The sequence below is a fragment of the Triplophysa rosa genome, linkage group LG14, assembly GCF_024868665.1.
Source record: "Triplophysa rosa linkage group LG14, Trosa_1v2, whole genome shotgun sequence".
In the NCBI taxonomy this organism is placed as follows: Eukaryota; Metazoa; Chordata; class Actinopteri; order Cypriniformes; family Nemacheilidae; genus Triplophysa; species Triplophysa rosa.
This window is the reverse complement of record NC_079903.1, coordinates 22,378,849-22,395,934: the sequence shown is the minus strand read 5'-3', so window position 1 is coordinate 22,395,934 and position 17,086 is coordinate 22,378,849. Positions and strand designations below refer to the sequence as shown.

At 38.1% G+C, this 17,086-nt stretch overlaps 1 protein-coding gene across 4 annotated transcripts in view; it reads right to left on the bottom strand.

The window, feature by feature from the left end:
- The window catches only part of stard13b (StAR-related lipid transfer (START) domain containing 13b), a 77,492-nt gene extending 60,836 nt beyond the window's left edge, over positions 1-16,656 (bottom strand). The window contains exons 1-6 of one of the 4 annotated variants that reach the window (XM_057350848.1): positions 16,547-16,656; positions 14,710-14,936; positions 11,925-12,128; positions 10,514-11,526; positions 4,005-4,178; positions 3,179-3,322 (exon numbers count right to left, since the gene is read on the bottom strand). In XM_057350848.1, coding sequence (XP_057206831.1) covers positions 3,179-3,322; positions 4,005-4,178; positions 10,514-11,389 — 1,194 coding nt within the window. In that variant the 5' untranslated portion in view covers positions 11,390-11,526; positions 11,925-12,128; positions 14,710-14,936; positions 16,547-16,656. Of the gene's footprint in view, positions 1-3,178; positions 3,323-3,416; positions 3,818-4,004; positions 4,179-10,513; positions 11,527-11,924; positions 12,129-14,709; positions 14,937-16,546 lie in introns of those variants that run through there. The other 3 variants (XM_057350849.1, XM_057350851.1, XM_057350853.1) reach the window with 3 other exon arrangements.
- Between the last annotated feature and the right edge of the window lie 430 nt (positions 16,657-17,086).

The window sequence follows — 17,086 nt, the reverse complement described above, 5'->3', positions numbered from 1 at the left end:
CGAAACACGTTCAGGTGAGGTAAAGGAAGAACTGCGGAGTGTTTGTTTTCTCTATCTTTGCTCAAAGCTCAATGCTTCATCGAAGAATGCGGACAAAGATGGTTGAAGATGGTTTTGCAGGATGACGGAACAGTGGAACATTCCTCAGTATCTACACAAACCCCAAACTCATAAATTGGTTGGTTGTCAGGTCTCTCTGCACTTTCTCTAAACAGCGGGACACACAGAGCCCCTGTAAACACTCGATCGAAAACAAACCACAAATGTTTACTAGACATGTACAACTGAATTCTTTACCTATCCTTAACAAACAAGCTGTATTTTAGTGCTGTCAATCGATTCAAAAAATTTTCGTAAGCACAGACTTCAAAGTGTAAAATAAAATCTTAAATGAATGCAAAGAGTTGTGAAAATGGGAGCGCGGTGACGGTCAGATCTGCGAACTGAGACAGCTCTTAAAGGGGCCGCTTTCTGCTTTCTGACATAATCTTGTGTGGTTTTATCCATTCAAGCACGAAAGAGAACTTAACACGGATGCGCTGTCTGACAGAGATTCACCGACGCAGCCGTTACTGTACACACCAGACTGGACCTCGCGTTGCGATTTGCCGCGTCCCACAGTTTAGAAGCGGTCTATCTTCATTGAGCGCGTCAAAGCAACTGTTTCAAATCGCACTTAAGTGGTTTAAAAGCCTGTACACGAATAAGAGCGTGATTACATAATGTAACGCTAGACAAAGGATGTCAAAACAAAGGGATGCTGCGTTAATTGCGATAAATATTTTCTCACGCGTTAATTTGAAAAAATTAATCGCATGCGTTAACGCGTTAACGTTGACAGCCCTAATTTAAGGAATTGAAGGACACTTTACAGTCTTTATTAATGCTAAATTATAAATTAAATGCAGAATAATTCTCATTAAAGCTACAAAATCACATTGATTTCTTCTTTTATTTTGTTCTTTGATTAACATTAGTGACAGGAGTCACAGCAGCACGTTTAAGAGCGCGGCCCCTTTAAGAGCTGTCTCAGTACGCAGATCTGACCGTCACCGCACTCCCATTTTCACAACTCTTTGCATTCTTTTAAGATTTTATTTTACACTTTGAAGTCTGTGCTTACGAAAATACTAGACAAAACGGGCTTTCTGACATAATCTTGTGTGGTTTTATCCATTCAAGCACGAAAGAGAACTTAACACGGATGCGCTGTCTGACAGAGATTCACCGACGCAGCCCTTAGCAGGTGACTGTACACACCAGACTGGACCTCGCGTTGCGTTTTGCCGCGTCCCACAGTTTACAAGCGGTCTATCTTCATTGAGCGCGTCAAAGCAACTGTTTCAAATCGCGCTTAAGTGGTTTAAAAGCCTGTACACGAATAAGAGCGTGATTACATAATGTAACGCTAGACAAAGGATGTCAAAACAAACGGATGCTGCGTTAATTGCGATAAATATTTTCTCACGCGTTAATTTGAAAAAATTAATCGCATGCGTTAACGCGTTAACGTTGACAGCCCTAATTTTTACAGTACCTTTAAAGGAACAGTTCACCCAAAAATGAAAACTCTTCATTTACTCCCCCTCAAGTTGTTCCATTACACATTTCTTTGTTGTGCTGAGCACAGAGAAAGATATTTGGAAGAATGCTTGTAACCAAACAGTTCTTGAGCACCATTGACTTCCATAGTAGGAAAAATTGCTTTATAAATGTCTTTGTTCTGTTGAAGATATTTTGAAGAATGTATGAAAGCAAACAGTTCTGGGGCACCTTTGACTACCATTGTCATTTCTCCTACTATGCTAGTCAATGGTGGCCAAGAACTGTTTGGTTACAAGCATTCTTCCAAATATCTTTCTCTGTGTTCATCGGAACAATGACATTTATGCAGATATAGAACAACTCGAGGGGGAGTAAATGATGACAGAATTTTCATTTTTGGGTGAACTGTTCCTTTAATGGAGCAAATATGACAACCAATCAGACCAAACAACACAAGACAAAAGACTTCTAATTAAGTTTCTTATCTAATATGCATTTCAAAAAGAAGTCTGTAACTTTTGTGTCTCTTCCGCAGGTTGAAATATAAAATCGCAGGTTACTTTACATATATCTCTTGGCGTGGGTTGAAGTCAAATGACATAATCTGAAAAAAGCACCTTTAAATAAAAAGAAAAGAATCATCAAATGTTGTTTCACTACTTCCGTTTCACTGCATGTCACTGATTGGTTTCCCTCCCCAAGGGACAGATTTTCCATGTCACTATTCAAACAAGATTAAATTTAGCAACTCCGGTCCAAAATCCAAACCGCTCACAATGACCTTAAACATCCCACGAAAAGACTTTCTTTGGTGTCACTATGAATTCATTAATTCAATTCCCCATCCAATCCTGTTTAAATTAATGAAGGAAAATCGATTTAATTCAGCCTGTTTAAAGCAGACAGGTCCTCCACCTCATCTTGGGATCAGCGTATGCCCTAGGCACTGACCCATAGCGCATTCATTACAAAAAACACTTCACAAAGCCAAGCTTAGCAACGTATCACGGTGCACATGCATGTCCTTATGAACCCTTATTTTAAACCAAGAGAATCATAAGATCCGATAATAAACTTAACAATAAAACAGACATTTCTATGCTAATACTTCATAGTTGAAACTGTATTTAAAGATACTCTAATATTTTAGGTCGCTTAGGCCAAACTTTGCATAAAACTTCACTGCATTAGACAAATAAAATATTGTTATTAAAGTAAGCATATATTTTTAAAGAAACCAAGCATATTACATTCAAATATTTTAACTGATTTGTAGATTTGTAAAGTCATTCGTCACTAGTAAGTTATGAAGTCAAATTCATGAAACTTTTATAAAAATATTTTGTCATCTTATACAAAAACATAATGTGGCCAAAGTGCGTAAATAACTTTTTGGGGCTACCTTACATTGTTGAATATCGCTGCTGCCCTCTAAAACCTTGCATGTCCATATTTTTGAGAGCTTTTTGAGCTAATAATCATTATTATTAGTCAACTTTGACAATACAGTATTGAATCATTTAAAAAGTACAGTGTTTTTTCCATTTCCTGAATTTGGACATCAAAAAAGACATCAACTATATCAAAATAAAGCAAACAAGCATTACCTTAGATATTAAATTTAAACACTTACCTCTATCTTTTTACCATGAGACCTCCCGAGGTAAGAAGCAGTTCCTGCTTTGGTGAGTCTCTCGTGAGCGTTTCTTTCCCTGGGGTCTGTTCTTCTCGCCATGCTGTTGCAGTCGAGGGGACTTTTAACTCCCGCGCCTCTGCTCTGCAATGACAACACAACAGCTTTTAGCGTAGGACGAGACACGCTGGGCACAATGACCTCTAGAGATGACCGAGAGAGAAAAACCCAAAAGTACAGTGGCTCGGAAGCAGACAGATCAAGTCATCAAAAAGGTTGATATCCAAACAGGACATCTGGAGGATAACTAAAAACGACAGATCTCCAGATTATACGTAAAAGATGACCTTGTCCAAGACAACACGCGAACGGAGATCTTGTCTATGGTTAAAAGCAGTTACAGGAGATGCCAGGAATGGTTGTCGTGAGGGATGAGACTCATCGTGTCGTTCTGCTAACCATTACTAATGGACACAGAGAGACAAACAGAACAACAGGCCCGAAGCACAAGACATCGTTGTTATGAGGAACCAAAAGGCACTTTTGTTTCTGGATGTGAACGCTTGCCGTTTATGTTGCTTGCATCTATAGGGGCATTTTTTGGAAAAGGCATTGAAAGTTCCAGACTCCCGAAACAATGGACTTCTGTTTGAATGTTACCAGTCTGGTCCGGTCTTTGACAGAATACAGCAACCATGTCATAAACAGACGCCGCGCAGTGATATATCCACTATTATATCTGTCTCTGGATGTTTTCAGCAGAAAAATGACTTCCAACTAAATCAAAGTACCAAAGGCTATGAATGGAAAAAGCCAAACAAATGACCTGCAGTGTTGATTCATCATTCATCATGGCTAGGTGTCTTCGGGCGGTGTTGGGCGTGTCAGAGGGCGAGGATCCAGCGCTCAGAGCTTCCTCTATGTCCATGTTTAGCTGATCTAATCGTCTCATCAGCTGGATCATGGATTCAGACAATGGAGACTGGACCTGAGGAGACTCCTGAACACAGAACAAATAAGCAGACAAAGAACATAAACCTGATTAGACAGAGTTATTCCATTAGACATGGTTATTCACTCAAGGGTTTGTGTGTTCCTTTCATGTACGGAGCCAAAAATAACCAAGCAAACTCATGGTGGGCCAGGACCAATTTCAGGCTCTGATCTTCTTATTGCTCTAAGCTTTCAAAGCCAGACTTAACTTTACTCAGCATGACACGAACACTACTTTCACAATAGGGAATCATGCCGACACTTGTGTGCTTTACCAGAATACAGTTTTATTGCTCAGAGGTCGATCTTTTCTAGCTTGAGAGACTTAAATAAACATATCAAAGGACTGTATTTAAGGGATAGTTCGCCCAAAATGAAAAATCTTCATCGTATGTTCACTCTTAAACCTGTATGATTTTTTTTGCTTGTGCAGAAGACAAAAGAAGATATTTTGAAGAATGCTGGTAACCAAACAATACTGACTCCCATTGACTTCCATTGTACGAACACAAAACCATTTCTCAAAATATCTTCTTTTGTGTTTTCCAGAACATATACAGGTCTTAAACAACAAGAGGACGCATAAATGATGAGGATTATTTTGGGGTCAACTTCTCTTGAGTAACAACTTTGTTTCAGATCTTACTTCTAAGGTTTTTTAGACACCAAGAAAAATAAAGGCGAGGATATATATCGCATAGAAACCTTCTGATTTCTATATATCCTTTGTTCCTTATTTAAGCACAATTTGAATTTTAGACTCTTGAAGACGACACATTACTAAAGCCTTTTTTGAAAAAATGTAAAAATCCTCTCTCCATTTAATCTCCGTATTAATAACTGAGATGTTATTGAAAGTGTAATCTTTCTTTACTTTTTCTTTTACAATAAACCTGTCTATTTGAACTTCTCTGTCGTCTCTTTGAATTTCTATGACATTACACTGAGCAGTAAATAGCGCCGAGGGCAAACGTGATGGTGCCACACACGATCTGGAGCAAACAACCCAGCTGCCATTGGGCCAAACATAGCCGTGTGGAAATCATCTCTTTTCTCTCCCGGGCTACTTTCACTACCCCTGAGAGACCCCTGCCAGAGTATAAATAGACCGTCCCATCCAGCACACAGACATCACTTGTGCTTGGAAAGTTGAGGGTTCCTGGGCTATAAATTCTGGTCATGTACCTCACTCGCCAAGCTGTAAATCAACAGTGTTGCCTTTACCAACAGGAAGTGGAGGGCAAAGATGAACCGTGAGGGACGTTTAACAGTCATGCCCCGGTGCAGAACACACAGCAGGGTAAAAAGCTCTTCCTGAGTCCTTCCTGGGTTTCTAACAGTGTTCTAACAGTGTTTCTGTTGAAGCCTCGAGGCAAAACACTTGTGCACATGACAGCTTTCTCATTCATACACAATGATGCTATTGATGGCTGTCATGCTAGAATGGAACATACAGTATTAGCCTCAAGCAGCAGAGATGCTATGCGGTTTGGTTGGAGAGGGGGGCTTCATACGAGGCACGTAAACTCTCATGGAATGTGGACATGGTGAGACCTTTAACCAGCTAGGCTCAAGATGCCGACATTCCTTCAGGGAACCAACAAAGAGGGATATCAATCTCAAGTCATTACATAAAAAGCCATGATTAAATGTTATGAAATAAAAGGGGAATCAACTTTTATTCAATCTGTAAAAATGAAACGAAGGCCGTTATGACCTATAGCTTCAGTATGTTTTGACCATGACCTAACCAAATATTGCCCTTACAAACAATAAGCATACTCTAAGTTCATTTCATAAAGTATGCCTAAGGTTCTGGCATATTTTTAAGTATATGTTATAGAGTTAAGCATACTAATATAAATGCACTAGTAGTATATATTTGTAAACAGTGTTGGGTAAGTTACTCTCAAAAAGTAATTAATTACTAGTTACTAATTACATATTCAATAGTGTAATTAGATTACTGTACAAATTACTCTCTCCAAAAAGTATTTAGTTACTTATTACTAATTACTTTCTACATCAACCTTGATTAGTTAAGTGATTCAAGGATAGACATGAAAGGGCTCTTTTAATTCATTCAAATAAATAATATTAAACTACATGAAGTACTCTTATTAACCGACCAAAGTTTACAAATGTGAAAATTATACATTAAAGCACAGATTTTAAAATTAGACTCTGAATTTTGATGTCAATTCCACTACTACACACACAGATTACACAAAGTATTTAGTTTAATTACATCAAAAGTAATCGTAATTAAATTACAGGAAGAGTAGATCCCTTACTTTACTTTTTCAAGGGAAAAGTAATTAAATTACAGTAACTAATTACTTAGTAACTAGTTACACCCAACACTGTTTGTAAATGTACCATTTCAATACCACTTGGGACTAAACTTGCCCACTTTGAAAAAAATATATACTTTTAAGTATACTTTAAGTGTAAAAATAATAAACTTTGTGTACACAACTAGTTTAACATTATGTTTTTTTTTTCATTTGTACGGCATCTATACAACAAGTGTACTGACAGTTTACTAGTTCAATATTTGTAGAGCTTTGTTTAGGTCATACAAGTAAACTACTAGCTTAGTAGTTTTTAGTAGTTTTTATGCGGAAAGTATTAATGTAAGTTTTCTTTGAGTGACCTTAAGCATTATAAATGTACTTTTACACTTGTATAAGTGTACAAGAATGCTTTATTATACTTATTATATATTATACGTATTATACTTTAAAGTGTGACTGAGTTCAAGTATAGGCCAAATATACTTTGACTTTATATAAGTATGTTTGGCCTATCCTATATTTTTCAAGTATACTTTCTTTTTTTATGTTTAGTATACATAAGTGTCATTTAAAACAGATTTCTGAGAGGTGCATTAAAGTATTTTCAGTTCAAAAGTATACTAATAGCACACTTTTTGTAAGGCCATGTCTACTGAAAGATTTTGAGCCATTTTATTTAAAAAAAACCACACAATTTTCTTCATGTGCGAGTTGTCTAAAACCATCTAGTCTAATCTTTGAAGGGTATAAGTAGATCTTTAGGCCTGAATCCTGGTGGCGTGAGCTTAAGCTGTCCAGTCTTCCTGACCTTCGAGTGAGAAGGTTTCTTGCCGTCCCTCTTAAGACGCTACCGCCACTCTGTCTCGCCCCATCTGCAACGGAGCATTAAGGTTCTTGACTTTGACAAAAGAAGATGCATTTGTTTACAATTGTCTGACCCCCCAAGAAGACTCTTGAAAACAATTAGTGTCTTCACTACAGATAATGGAGCCATTGTTGTGTTCATTGTGTTGTGCATCACTGGAGAGAATCCACGACTGGAACTAAAGACTTTTTTACCAACAGAATTCACAAGCACCCACAAACAAAGTGTTGTTTTCCCCCACCACCAACTGCACAAAAAGGACAAATAAATACTAATTATGTGGGTATATGGATAGTTAACCCAAAATATATATATTTCTTTCAATTAAATCATTTTCACCTGTCATTCCAAACCTGAAAACTCAGTTTTTTTGTGTAACACAAGAGGAGAAATGTAATAGCATGTTAACACTTCTGTTTTATTTCATTCAAGAAACTGTCAGTCACCAAAATTATGCTTAACATCCACTGTTGTGTTTCATCAATTTTTCACATTAATTTTCTTTTTCAAAGAACGAGATAATTTAAAAAAATCCTTCTTTGAACACACAAAAAAAATCAAATGACATCAATCGATATTAATTTATCAAACATACTATCATATAGTGCTAAATTGAAAAATGGCAACACAACGATAACTTGTCCTTGGTTCTTGCATGTCTCATGACTCGTCAGCGTGTGATATTTTGTCACGAGACATGCAAGAGCCAATAAGATTTAAAGTTACCAACACGCTGCCATGTTTGGACTCATACTGTATACATCTTGGATGGCATAAGGGCGAGTAAATTATGACAAGATATTCGTTTTTGCATGACCCGTTAAAGCCTCAAAAACATACAGCATCTCTGTCCAGTAACATGCGACTGATTTCAACGATTCTTGGAATACGTTTCGTGCAAGCAATGAGTGGCATTCAACAACACCCCATCCTCTGTGACCTAAGAGCAACCCTTTCCACCTTGTCAGACGTGAGAAAATACACTCGTCATGGCAACTAGGCCGGTATGAGTAAGTCGGAGACGATCAACTCATCATTGTTATCTTCTACGGCAGACAGAATGAAAGAGGGCCATAACTGCACCGCCGCAAATTGGCCACATTGTAAATCTCAGCGCTGGTCCATTGACATGGAAATGAGGAGTCAAGTGCTTGGCTTTGGCATCGCTCTGGGCTTCCTGCCACGGCCATACCACCCACCGAGTGTGCCAGCCACCTCTACCGGGAGACGGGAATGTAGCAATATGTCATTCTTAAAGGCCACCAGCCATAATCCGCTCGCTGAACTTCTTCAAATGCAGGTCAAATAAGACTCTTAGGGGAAGGAAAATCCTCCTGGCCTGCTATAGAGACTGTTCACTATCAAACCAAATCCTTATCTTATCATGCACATATACATGAGTACAGTTTTTCTCTCTAAGCATTGGATTCTTTTTAAGATGTATACACCAAAACATATCCACATACACAGGAATAAACGACTCTTTTGTGGCCTTGCCCAGAATCATTGGGAAAGCTTTGTATATAGCGCCCTCTAATGGCCAGCATAAAAAGCTTCATCTTTAACGCTAAAGAATTCAGTGGTATTTTACTTGTGAAATATTTCATTATCGTATACAGTGTATCATTTATAGTTTTAAAAGGAATTCAAATCATCTTTTCCACACAGCCTGACAGCTCATCGTTCTGGTGTTTCTTGGGAAGGTGCAAATGAGACGAGGACACGAGGCGCAGCACATTCTTTCACACGTTCCTCTTAAATCACGCATGAAGGAAGAATGAGTAACATGAGGAGAGAGGTTAGCACGTGCAGCGCAGACAGGTGTTGGGGTCTAACAAACTTAGACAAGCGTATTAATGAACCACGAGTCATACATTCTCATTTCACTTGCTCCAGAAACATCATTTGAGCCTCCGGACATCTTCCTAACTGCACAGTCAAGTTACTTTAAATCATTTCAGTCACATATGTAAAATAATAATGTTTTGGCTTGGTTTAGTATTGTCTTTACTAAGAAAATCTATATTAAACAATGGCGACCCTGACATGCTTATGACAATAAGAATAAGGGAGTGTTTGGTCAACTTTACTCTTATCCTGCTTATCTACAGTTTGGTATGAAAGGTATGGGAGAAGTTTTACAGGAGCGAGCGTGATGAAATGAGCTGTGTGTATTTCACAAATATCCACACGATATCGTTTTAAAGGCCAATAAAAGAAGGGATGGGCTGAGGTTAAGAAAAATGAGATCACGCATGAGGTTAGAGGAAAAGCGCAACACAAGCGTGAAAGCTGCTAAAAATAAAATCACAATGCGCGAATAATATTTCCTAAGGTACACACTGTAAAAAAAATCCCGTAAAAAAACAGATAAAGTACTGGCAGAAAATTACCAGTACATTTTCCTTTATTTTACGGACATTTCCATTAATGCTAAAATGCAAATGAATGCAGTGCAAAATGTAAAATACAGGTAAAACAACTGTAAAAATGAACACGGAAAATTCCTTCATATTAATACAGTATATTGTGCCCTATTTTTACGGCTTTTTTTTAGAGTGCATATGCAAGGAAGACAAATCACAATTTGGCATATGCATTTAAATTCGAAATATAATTGGTATCGCACTGCGACATATACTGTACGTAAAAACCAAAAGCACACTTAAAGGGACAGTTCGTCCAAAACTAAAAATGATTTGATCGTGTACTCACCCTCATGTCATTCCAAACCTGTATGACTGTTCTCTTTCTGAAGAACACTAAAGATGATATTTTGAAGAATGTTGGTAACCAAACAACCCCCCCCCCCCCACACCATTGACTTTCCTTTTATGGCCATAAAACCACTGAGACATTTCTCAAAATATCGTCTTTCGTGTTCCACAGAAGAAAGAATCATATACAGGTTTTGAATGACATGAAGGTTACAGATTTTTTTTTTAAGGCTGAACCAAAGCTCTGTTTGTTTAGTTGTCTGGACTGAATTTCAGTTCTCAGCTTTAAGGATTTAAAACAAACCCTGAGCTGAATATGTGAGGACTATCAAAACAGCTCTGCCTTGAAGTGCTGTAAAAATGTACAGATGTTGAAAACCAAACACATCTCCTGCTCAGTCACAGCTAGACTTTAACAAACCTCAAGAGGCCTTTAAACCGAGACTAACAACATGGCCCTCACCTCTGTACTACTGCTGTCCTCTTCTGCTTCATAACTGCTGGTGCTGATGCTGGAACCCGCCTGGCCACAGGCTCCCTTCCGTCTCTGCTTGTCAAACCCAGCCCTCTGCCATCTGGAGCAAGCGAGAACCTCCTTGGTCATCTTTGGAAAAACCACATCAGGTCCTTCATCTTCAGAAGACGTCTCGCAGGTATCCGAGCTCTCGTTGACACTTTGGATTAGATTTAAAAAGCTGTCGTAATCGGCAAACGTGATGGAGCTGGGCTTGTGTTTGATGATCCGTGGTAGATCTGCATCCTTGGAGACGGGCAAAGGTGCAGAGTACGGGTACACGAGGTGGGAGGGGCTTACGGGAGAGGAGTCAAAATTGAAGGCGGGGCCTGAAAAAGATCGGACCTTTAAAACAGAGATGTCATGGCTGTTAGCCTCTGGATTATCGGAGGCATTTAACAAATGTTTGATCAACGTATCATTGTTCTCAAGGTTTGCTTGGTCAGATACATGATCACCGCCATTCATTTCATATTTTGAGCTTGATGTTGAAGTGCTTGGTTCTTCACTTGGGTCTTTCTCTGTCACGGAGACACATTTCTTTCGATTTGGAACAAGACGAGGACCACACTTGCTGATTTGCACAGGAGAAAATCGATTCAGCTTGCTTAATGAACGTCTGCAAAATTTGGGGTCAATATTACCTCCGTTCTTCAGCTCAAGTGTTTGGTTCTCCACATTTGTATCTGTAAGAGATTCGAAAGTAATATCTCTTGACGTTGGACTTTCATCCACGATTGAGTTGGCCTCTACTGTCAGTTTGGGGGCCTCGTGAAACTCTGATGACTGCTGTTCCTCTAAAGCCATCACGGGTGGATCGTCCATGTTTTAATTTACAGTTTGGAGTTAGCCATAAGGAATATCCAGAAGAGTCTTTGATTGAAGCCAGAAATCGCCATATTTGCCATGTTCCAACATTTGGAGTGAACTACGGTGCAAATAGACACTTCACAGCAATCATCCTGTCAACAGAAAAACAGAAACGAGATCGCTTGCAATAAATATGACATTTATTCCTTGAGCAAATGATGCATTTAGCAGAAAAGATGCAGTTGCAACTTTACATTTTCTTGACTTGTTGCATCTACATATTTTAATTGGCTTACAAACCCCCGTTGAAAACAAGTGCTAAATGTATAAAACCTTATCTGAGCCAATTGAAAAATGTAGATGTTACTAGTCACTTAAAAATGTTGACATACAATCTAGAAAAAAGAGAAAAAACTGTCAATGTCAAAAAGGCGAAGTGGATCAGAAAGAATGTCATAGGGAGAATTAGGATTAAATACGAATCTCAAGCAGACATACTGGAGATAAAAGAAAATCTTACAAAGGCTTAAAAGGGATAAATGAATCTTACGCAGGCATGTTGGAATAACAGGCAATGTTGTATAGGTAGAGTAGGGAATAACAGGGGATCTGAGGGGTTGAACATCTGGCTCGACTGAGAGTGTTCAAGTCTGGATCTGTTGAAGGCAAGACAGTGACATCAGTGCAATGTGAAATCCGGCTTCTCTCTCTCCAGCGGCTGATTTACAATGTGCCCGTCCATTCATCAGAAGACCTAAATGTATCAGACCAGGCTGTGGTTAGCAAACCTGCTAACCCCGTCATTACAGCCCCCCTCCCCACTAAACAAAAACACACATTTAACCAAGAATTGTTCTGACTGGTGGAGAAAAACAACATTCCTTTCTGACACAAGAGTTGAAGTACATTAAATAGACAGTGAAACGCTGTGATTATTCTTGGCGAGACACCACAGTTATGTTAAAGAGTAAATATTTTGTGATTTTTTTGTGGTTTAAGGCGTGTCCAACAACAAGTTTACGTACATACACGGTGTAAAAACACTTTCATTTTCTAATAATAGGCAGTTATTATTACCTCACTTCTTGACTGACTCTCAAATGATTCGTTCGATTCATCTGTCTGATCCCCTCCTTTCTGTCAGCCTACTCTGATCTGATTGGTCAGATGGTCTAGTCTGCTGTGATTGGTCAGTGTCGCAAATGGAACGTGGGCGGGCATTACACGGAGTGACGCAAGTCCGACCCGGAACTGCAATTAGAACGACAGATGACTCGCGTGATTCAGAGTCGACTCTTTTTTTCTCAAGCCAATAACTTTGTTATTCGTTCACTTTCGGCTTTACAACTTGGCAGACCGCTTACAATCACACACTGCAACAGTAGTTACTCTTTAAAATGTGATTTGTTGTGTCATATTTATTCATTTGGTATAGGTCTATTAATGAATTGCATTTGACAGGTCACACCATTTCAGAAGATAACAGTATGAAAAGAAACGATTCATTGATAAATTACAGGGATATATTTTTATTAGGGTAAAACTGATATGTATGTATTTAAATAACGTATTTGTAAATGGTCACCAATTTCCATAAGTTATAGTATCACTTTTTAACTTAAAAAAGATTTGTGGTGTAAAAGTCGTTTTAGTACCTTAAGTTTTTAAGTACAAATATTCATGCAATCTCTCTCTAAATAAATATGAGGTCACTCATGTCTGACAATGCAAAAAGTGCATATATAAAAATACACATGAGGAATTCTCAAAATGTCAAAAATGTTTAATGATGTAAACTGTACCAACATATATCACGAAGAAATATCTTAACAGTCAGCTTAGAAATAAAAAACAAATATATCAAATATTTCAATGCTCTATATACCGTAATGGTTGGTCCCAATCTTCCCCTATGGAACCGTTTATAGTGCTTATCAACAGATGCAAAGACTAAACATGTGCTCCAAAGCATGCATAGAAAACCAGAAGTCTCTTACTTTATCTGAGCTGTTAAATGTGAGAAGGTGGGCAGCCCTGACTGTGGCCTCCGCTCATTTGACGCGTCGCTCTGCGCTTCTCGCTCGTTCTATCCACATCACACACACACATCATCCAAGTTCACAGAGGCAGGAAAACACACACCTGCCCTTACAAAAATCCTCAGGGCTTCAACCTTTCAAAGCTGATAAGAACAGTGACCAAACACACGGCAAGGTCAGCAACTCACAATCACCGACAGACTTTCCATGTGTCTCTGCTCCCAGATTTCCCATCGTGTTTAAAACATGTTAGCTCACTTTTAGCTGGTCTATCACTTGTTTATCGCAAATAGATTAGTGGCTTGTAGAAATGCAGGAATAAAGGCTCAGAAACAGAAAGGCATTGTCCCGCATGAGAAGCAGAAATAACCCTGACTAGATCTCCACGATTCACCTCCTTCCTTTTGGTTCTTTTCTCTCTAAACTCACAGTAAAGGAGGCCTCCTTATTCCCGGCTGTATAAAAGACTTAATCCAAACAGCCGGGCAGGATTCGACACTCGAGCGTTCTACAAGACTCTCGTTCAGCCCCAAGTGTTGCAATACATGAAAAAAGGCCAGCAGCATTTTCTTTACACGTTGTAAGTGACTGTAAACTTTGCCGTTTTCATTCATTTTATAGAGATCATAATTATTTAACTACACTGTGACGGTTTCACAAGATACTGTGTGTAAGGGTCTAATAAAAGTGTAGCGCATGTGTGAGTTGAGAGTACTGTAACTGTACGACTCCGATGTGTCAGTACCATGCTTCAGTTTTTTCAATACTACTGTAATAACGAAATGTTTTTTTATTGGAGATGTATTTTTAAATGTATAAACATTCCTGAACATGTGCATAAATATTTTTAAAAGCATCAGATTTTATATTAAATATATCAACAAAATATGAAATACTCCCTTGATTCCAAGTCACTTTGGATAAAAGTATCTACTAAACGAATAAATGTAAATCTATAAAAGTAAAGTATATATATATATATATATATATTTATAAAACTGTGATTGTAAAGTTTAGACCAATTCGGATCATCATTTGCCTTCATTTTCACTTACATACAAAACAAGTATTAATAAGTATTAATCTGTTAGCCGGTTAATAACTTCACACACTTTCTCAGTATTTAAGAATCTAAGAGTTCAACTATAAAAATTCACACCAGAAAATCTCAACAACTCTTCACTTTTTACATCCACCTGCAGTAAAGAGTCCCCAACAGGTCACTTTTGAGGCACTTACAGTACATGTCTTCTCAATAGATTTCTCTACATTAATGCACGATATGCACCTTCTTACCTTCAAATAATTCTCAATCTGCCAGGAAGTCCACGGGCTGTCAAGTCACGATGAGCAACGTGAAAATCTCCAAGATCCCATTAAACCCAAGAAACGCGTGTGCATGGACGCACTGTGAATACAAGAGCGACTCAAACTTCTGAGGTAGAGGTGCTGTCATCACACATTCCCCAGAATCCCCACAGGCAACGGGAAGCCTCAGCATGCAGTGACTAAGTCATTGAGAGCTGAAGTGGAAGGGGCAGAAGAATGTATAGTTGTTAGAATGATGGTTTGGGGGCGGGGTTAAAGCTAAGGAGAGAGAGAGGAGAGATACTGTTGTGTAAACAAGATGCTGCACACAGGATATTTGGATGTAAATGACTGGATTTAACTGTGAAGGAGAATTCATTGTGTGCCGGTCCTGTGGCTCTGACCCTAAATCCAATGGGATGGATGCATTCTGAGTTTAAATCCAGGAAAAACACTAAACATATAGAAGAGTAAAGAACAGGAACACTGTTAAGAAGATGCACTGGATTTATTCAGTTGGTTAGGGGTTTTCCAGTGAACTACCTGGTCCACGGAATCGGGAATCGAGAGCAGTTACGGTACATGAACAGGATTGTGGGATATCATGAATATTACATACATTTGTATGACTTTTATCCAAAGCCACTCACAGTGCATTCAATCTATACCAGAGTTTCTCAAACTTCAGAGGGGTGAGGCAGAAACTTAAAACTGCTTTACTTCCAGAAACCTTTGGATTGTCTTTGGGGGGGGAAGACAAACCAAAAGTTTCTGGTAGTAAAAAAATTAGATTTACACAAGTAAAGTCTCTTTAAAGGGAAAGTTCACCCAAAATTACAATTTTGTCATTTCAAACCTGTATGACTTTATTCAAAATATTTTCTTTTGTGTCTTGTGGAAAAAATGTAATGATGACAGAATTTTATTTTAGGGTGAACTATCACCAGTTTATAATGGTTTCATGTGAATTATGTGCACACCCACATGTAAAAATACTGCAGTATACCATAGTATTTACTATAGTAAAGTAACATTTCTAGATACTATATACTATTACTAGAGTAAATATTACAGTACACTGTTTATCAGATTACTATAGTTAATACAAGATTAGTACAGAATACTATAGTATAGTACAGTAATTAAATCTTTACTATACTATAGTAAATACTATACTAATCATATCTATGACGGTTATATGATGATCAATATATTGTTTTAGTACACTGTAACACTGCATTCTATTTACAAATGACATCAAAGTGTTTAACAAAAGCCACATGATAAATTCACAAATCTTTTTGCAGTAAAACGTTATATTATATCGTCGCTATCCTTCTGAAACCTATTTTTATTGGAATATTATGCGGCGATTTCCTGGACAGGGATTAATACTAGTCCTAGACTAATTGAAAAGCTACTTAAATGTCTTAATTTAACTAAAACCTAGTCCTGACTTAAGATAATCCATGTCCAGGAAACCGCCACTGTAACATTTTGAATGAATGAAAAGGCTAAGCTATGACCCTAAGGTTAGAAAACACTGATCTCATTTTTTTAAGTATGCGTCTATACTTCGGGATCGAACCCTTGACCTCTGTGAACACAATGCTCTACCAATTAACTACTGGAAACTAAGCAATGAAGAATATGATGCGGCCTTCAAACACCAAACAGCTGGACTAAACTTAATGCACATGATGTCAAATATGAATCTCTATGTGTCCGACTTCCTGCAAAAGGACCATTCATCAGGTTTGGGACACAGCCCACGAGTCTGCTGCGCTTCAGACATGCTGATGTTTAGATTTGTCTGATAAGGTACCTTACTTAAATCCACAGTTGATCTTTACATGTGCTGAATTTCACTCTGCGGAGAAACATCCATCCACTCGCTTGTTCACTGTTGTCATCCTCGCTCACCCCATAGGATGCAACGGTTACAAATCAACATGGACTCATCCTGACCCCATCCAGAGAGAGAGAGAGAGAGAGAGAGAGAGATCTTCATTCACAAAACACTCCTTCAGTCTGCCTGCAGCCATTTCAGACTATCAACAATGCTTCCATGTCATTTACTCAAAGATGTACTGCAAAAAGAGAAGCCAGATGTGCAATTTATCTCAATGTGCTTCTGTTGCAACATAGTTGAGGCTAGAAACAAATGTCTTGAAGATTTTTTTCCTAAAACTGCATAAAGAAAAGTAGTGTATGAATATACTGTATATAAATATACCATACATTATATGCAGGTAATCACTTGCAGACTATTTGTTTTGATAAAAGCTTCTGAAAAATACATTGTGTAAAAAAAAGTATGGCATGCCAAAAACTACAAAAAAACGTTTTTTCTCAAGACAACAAA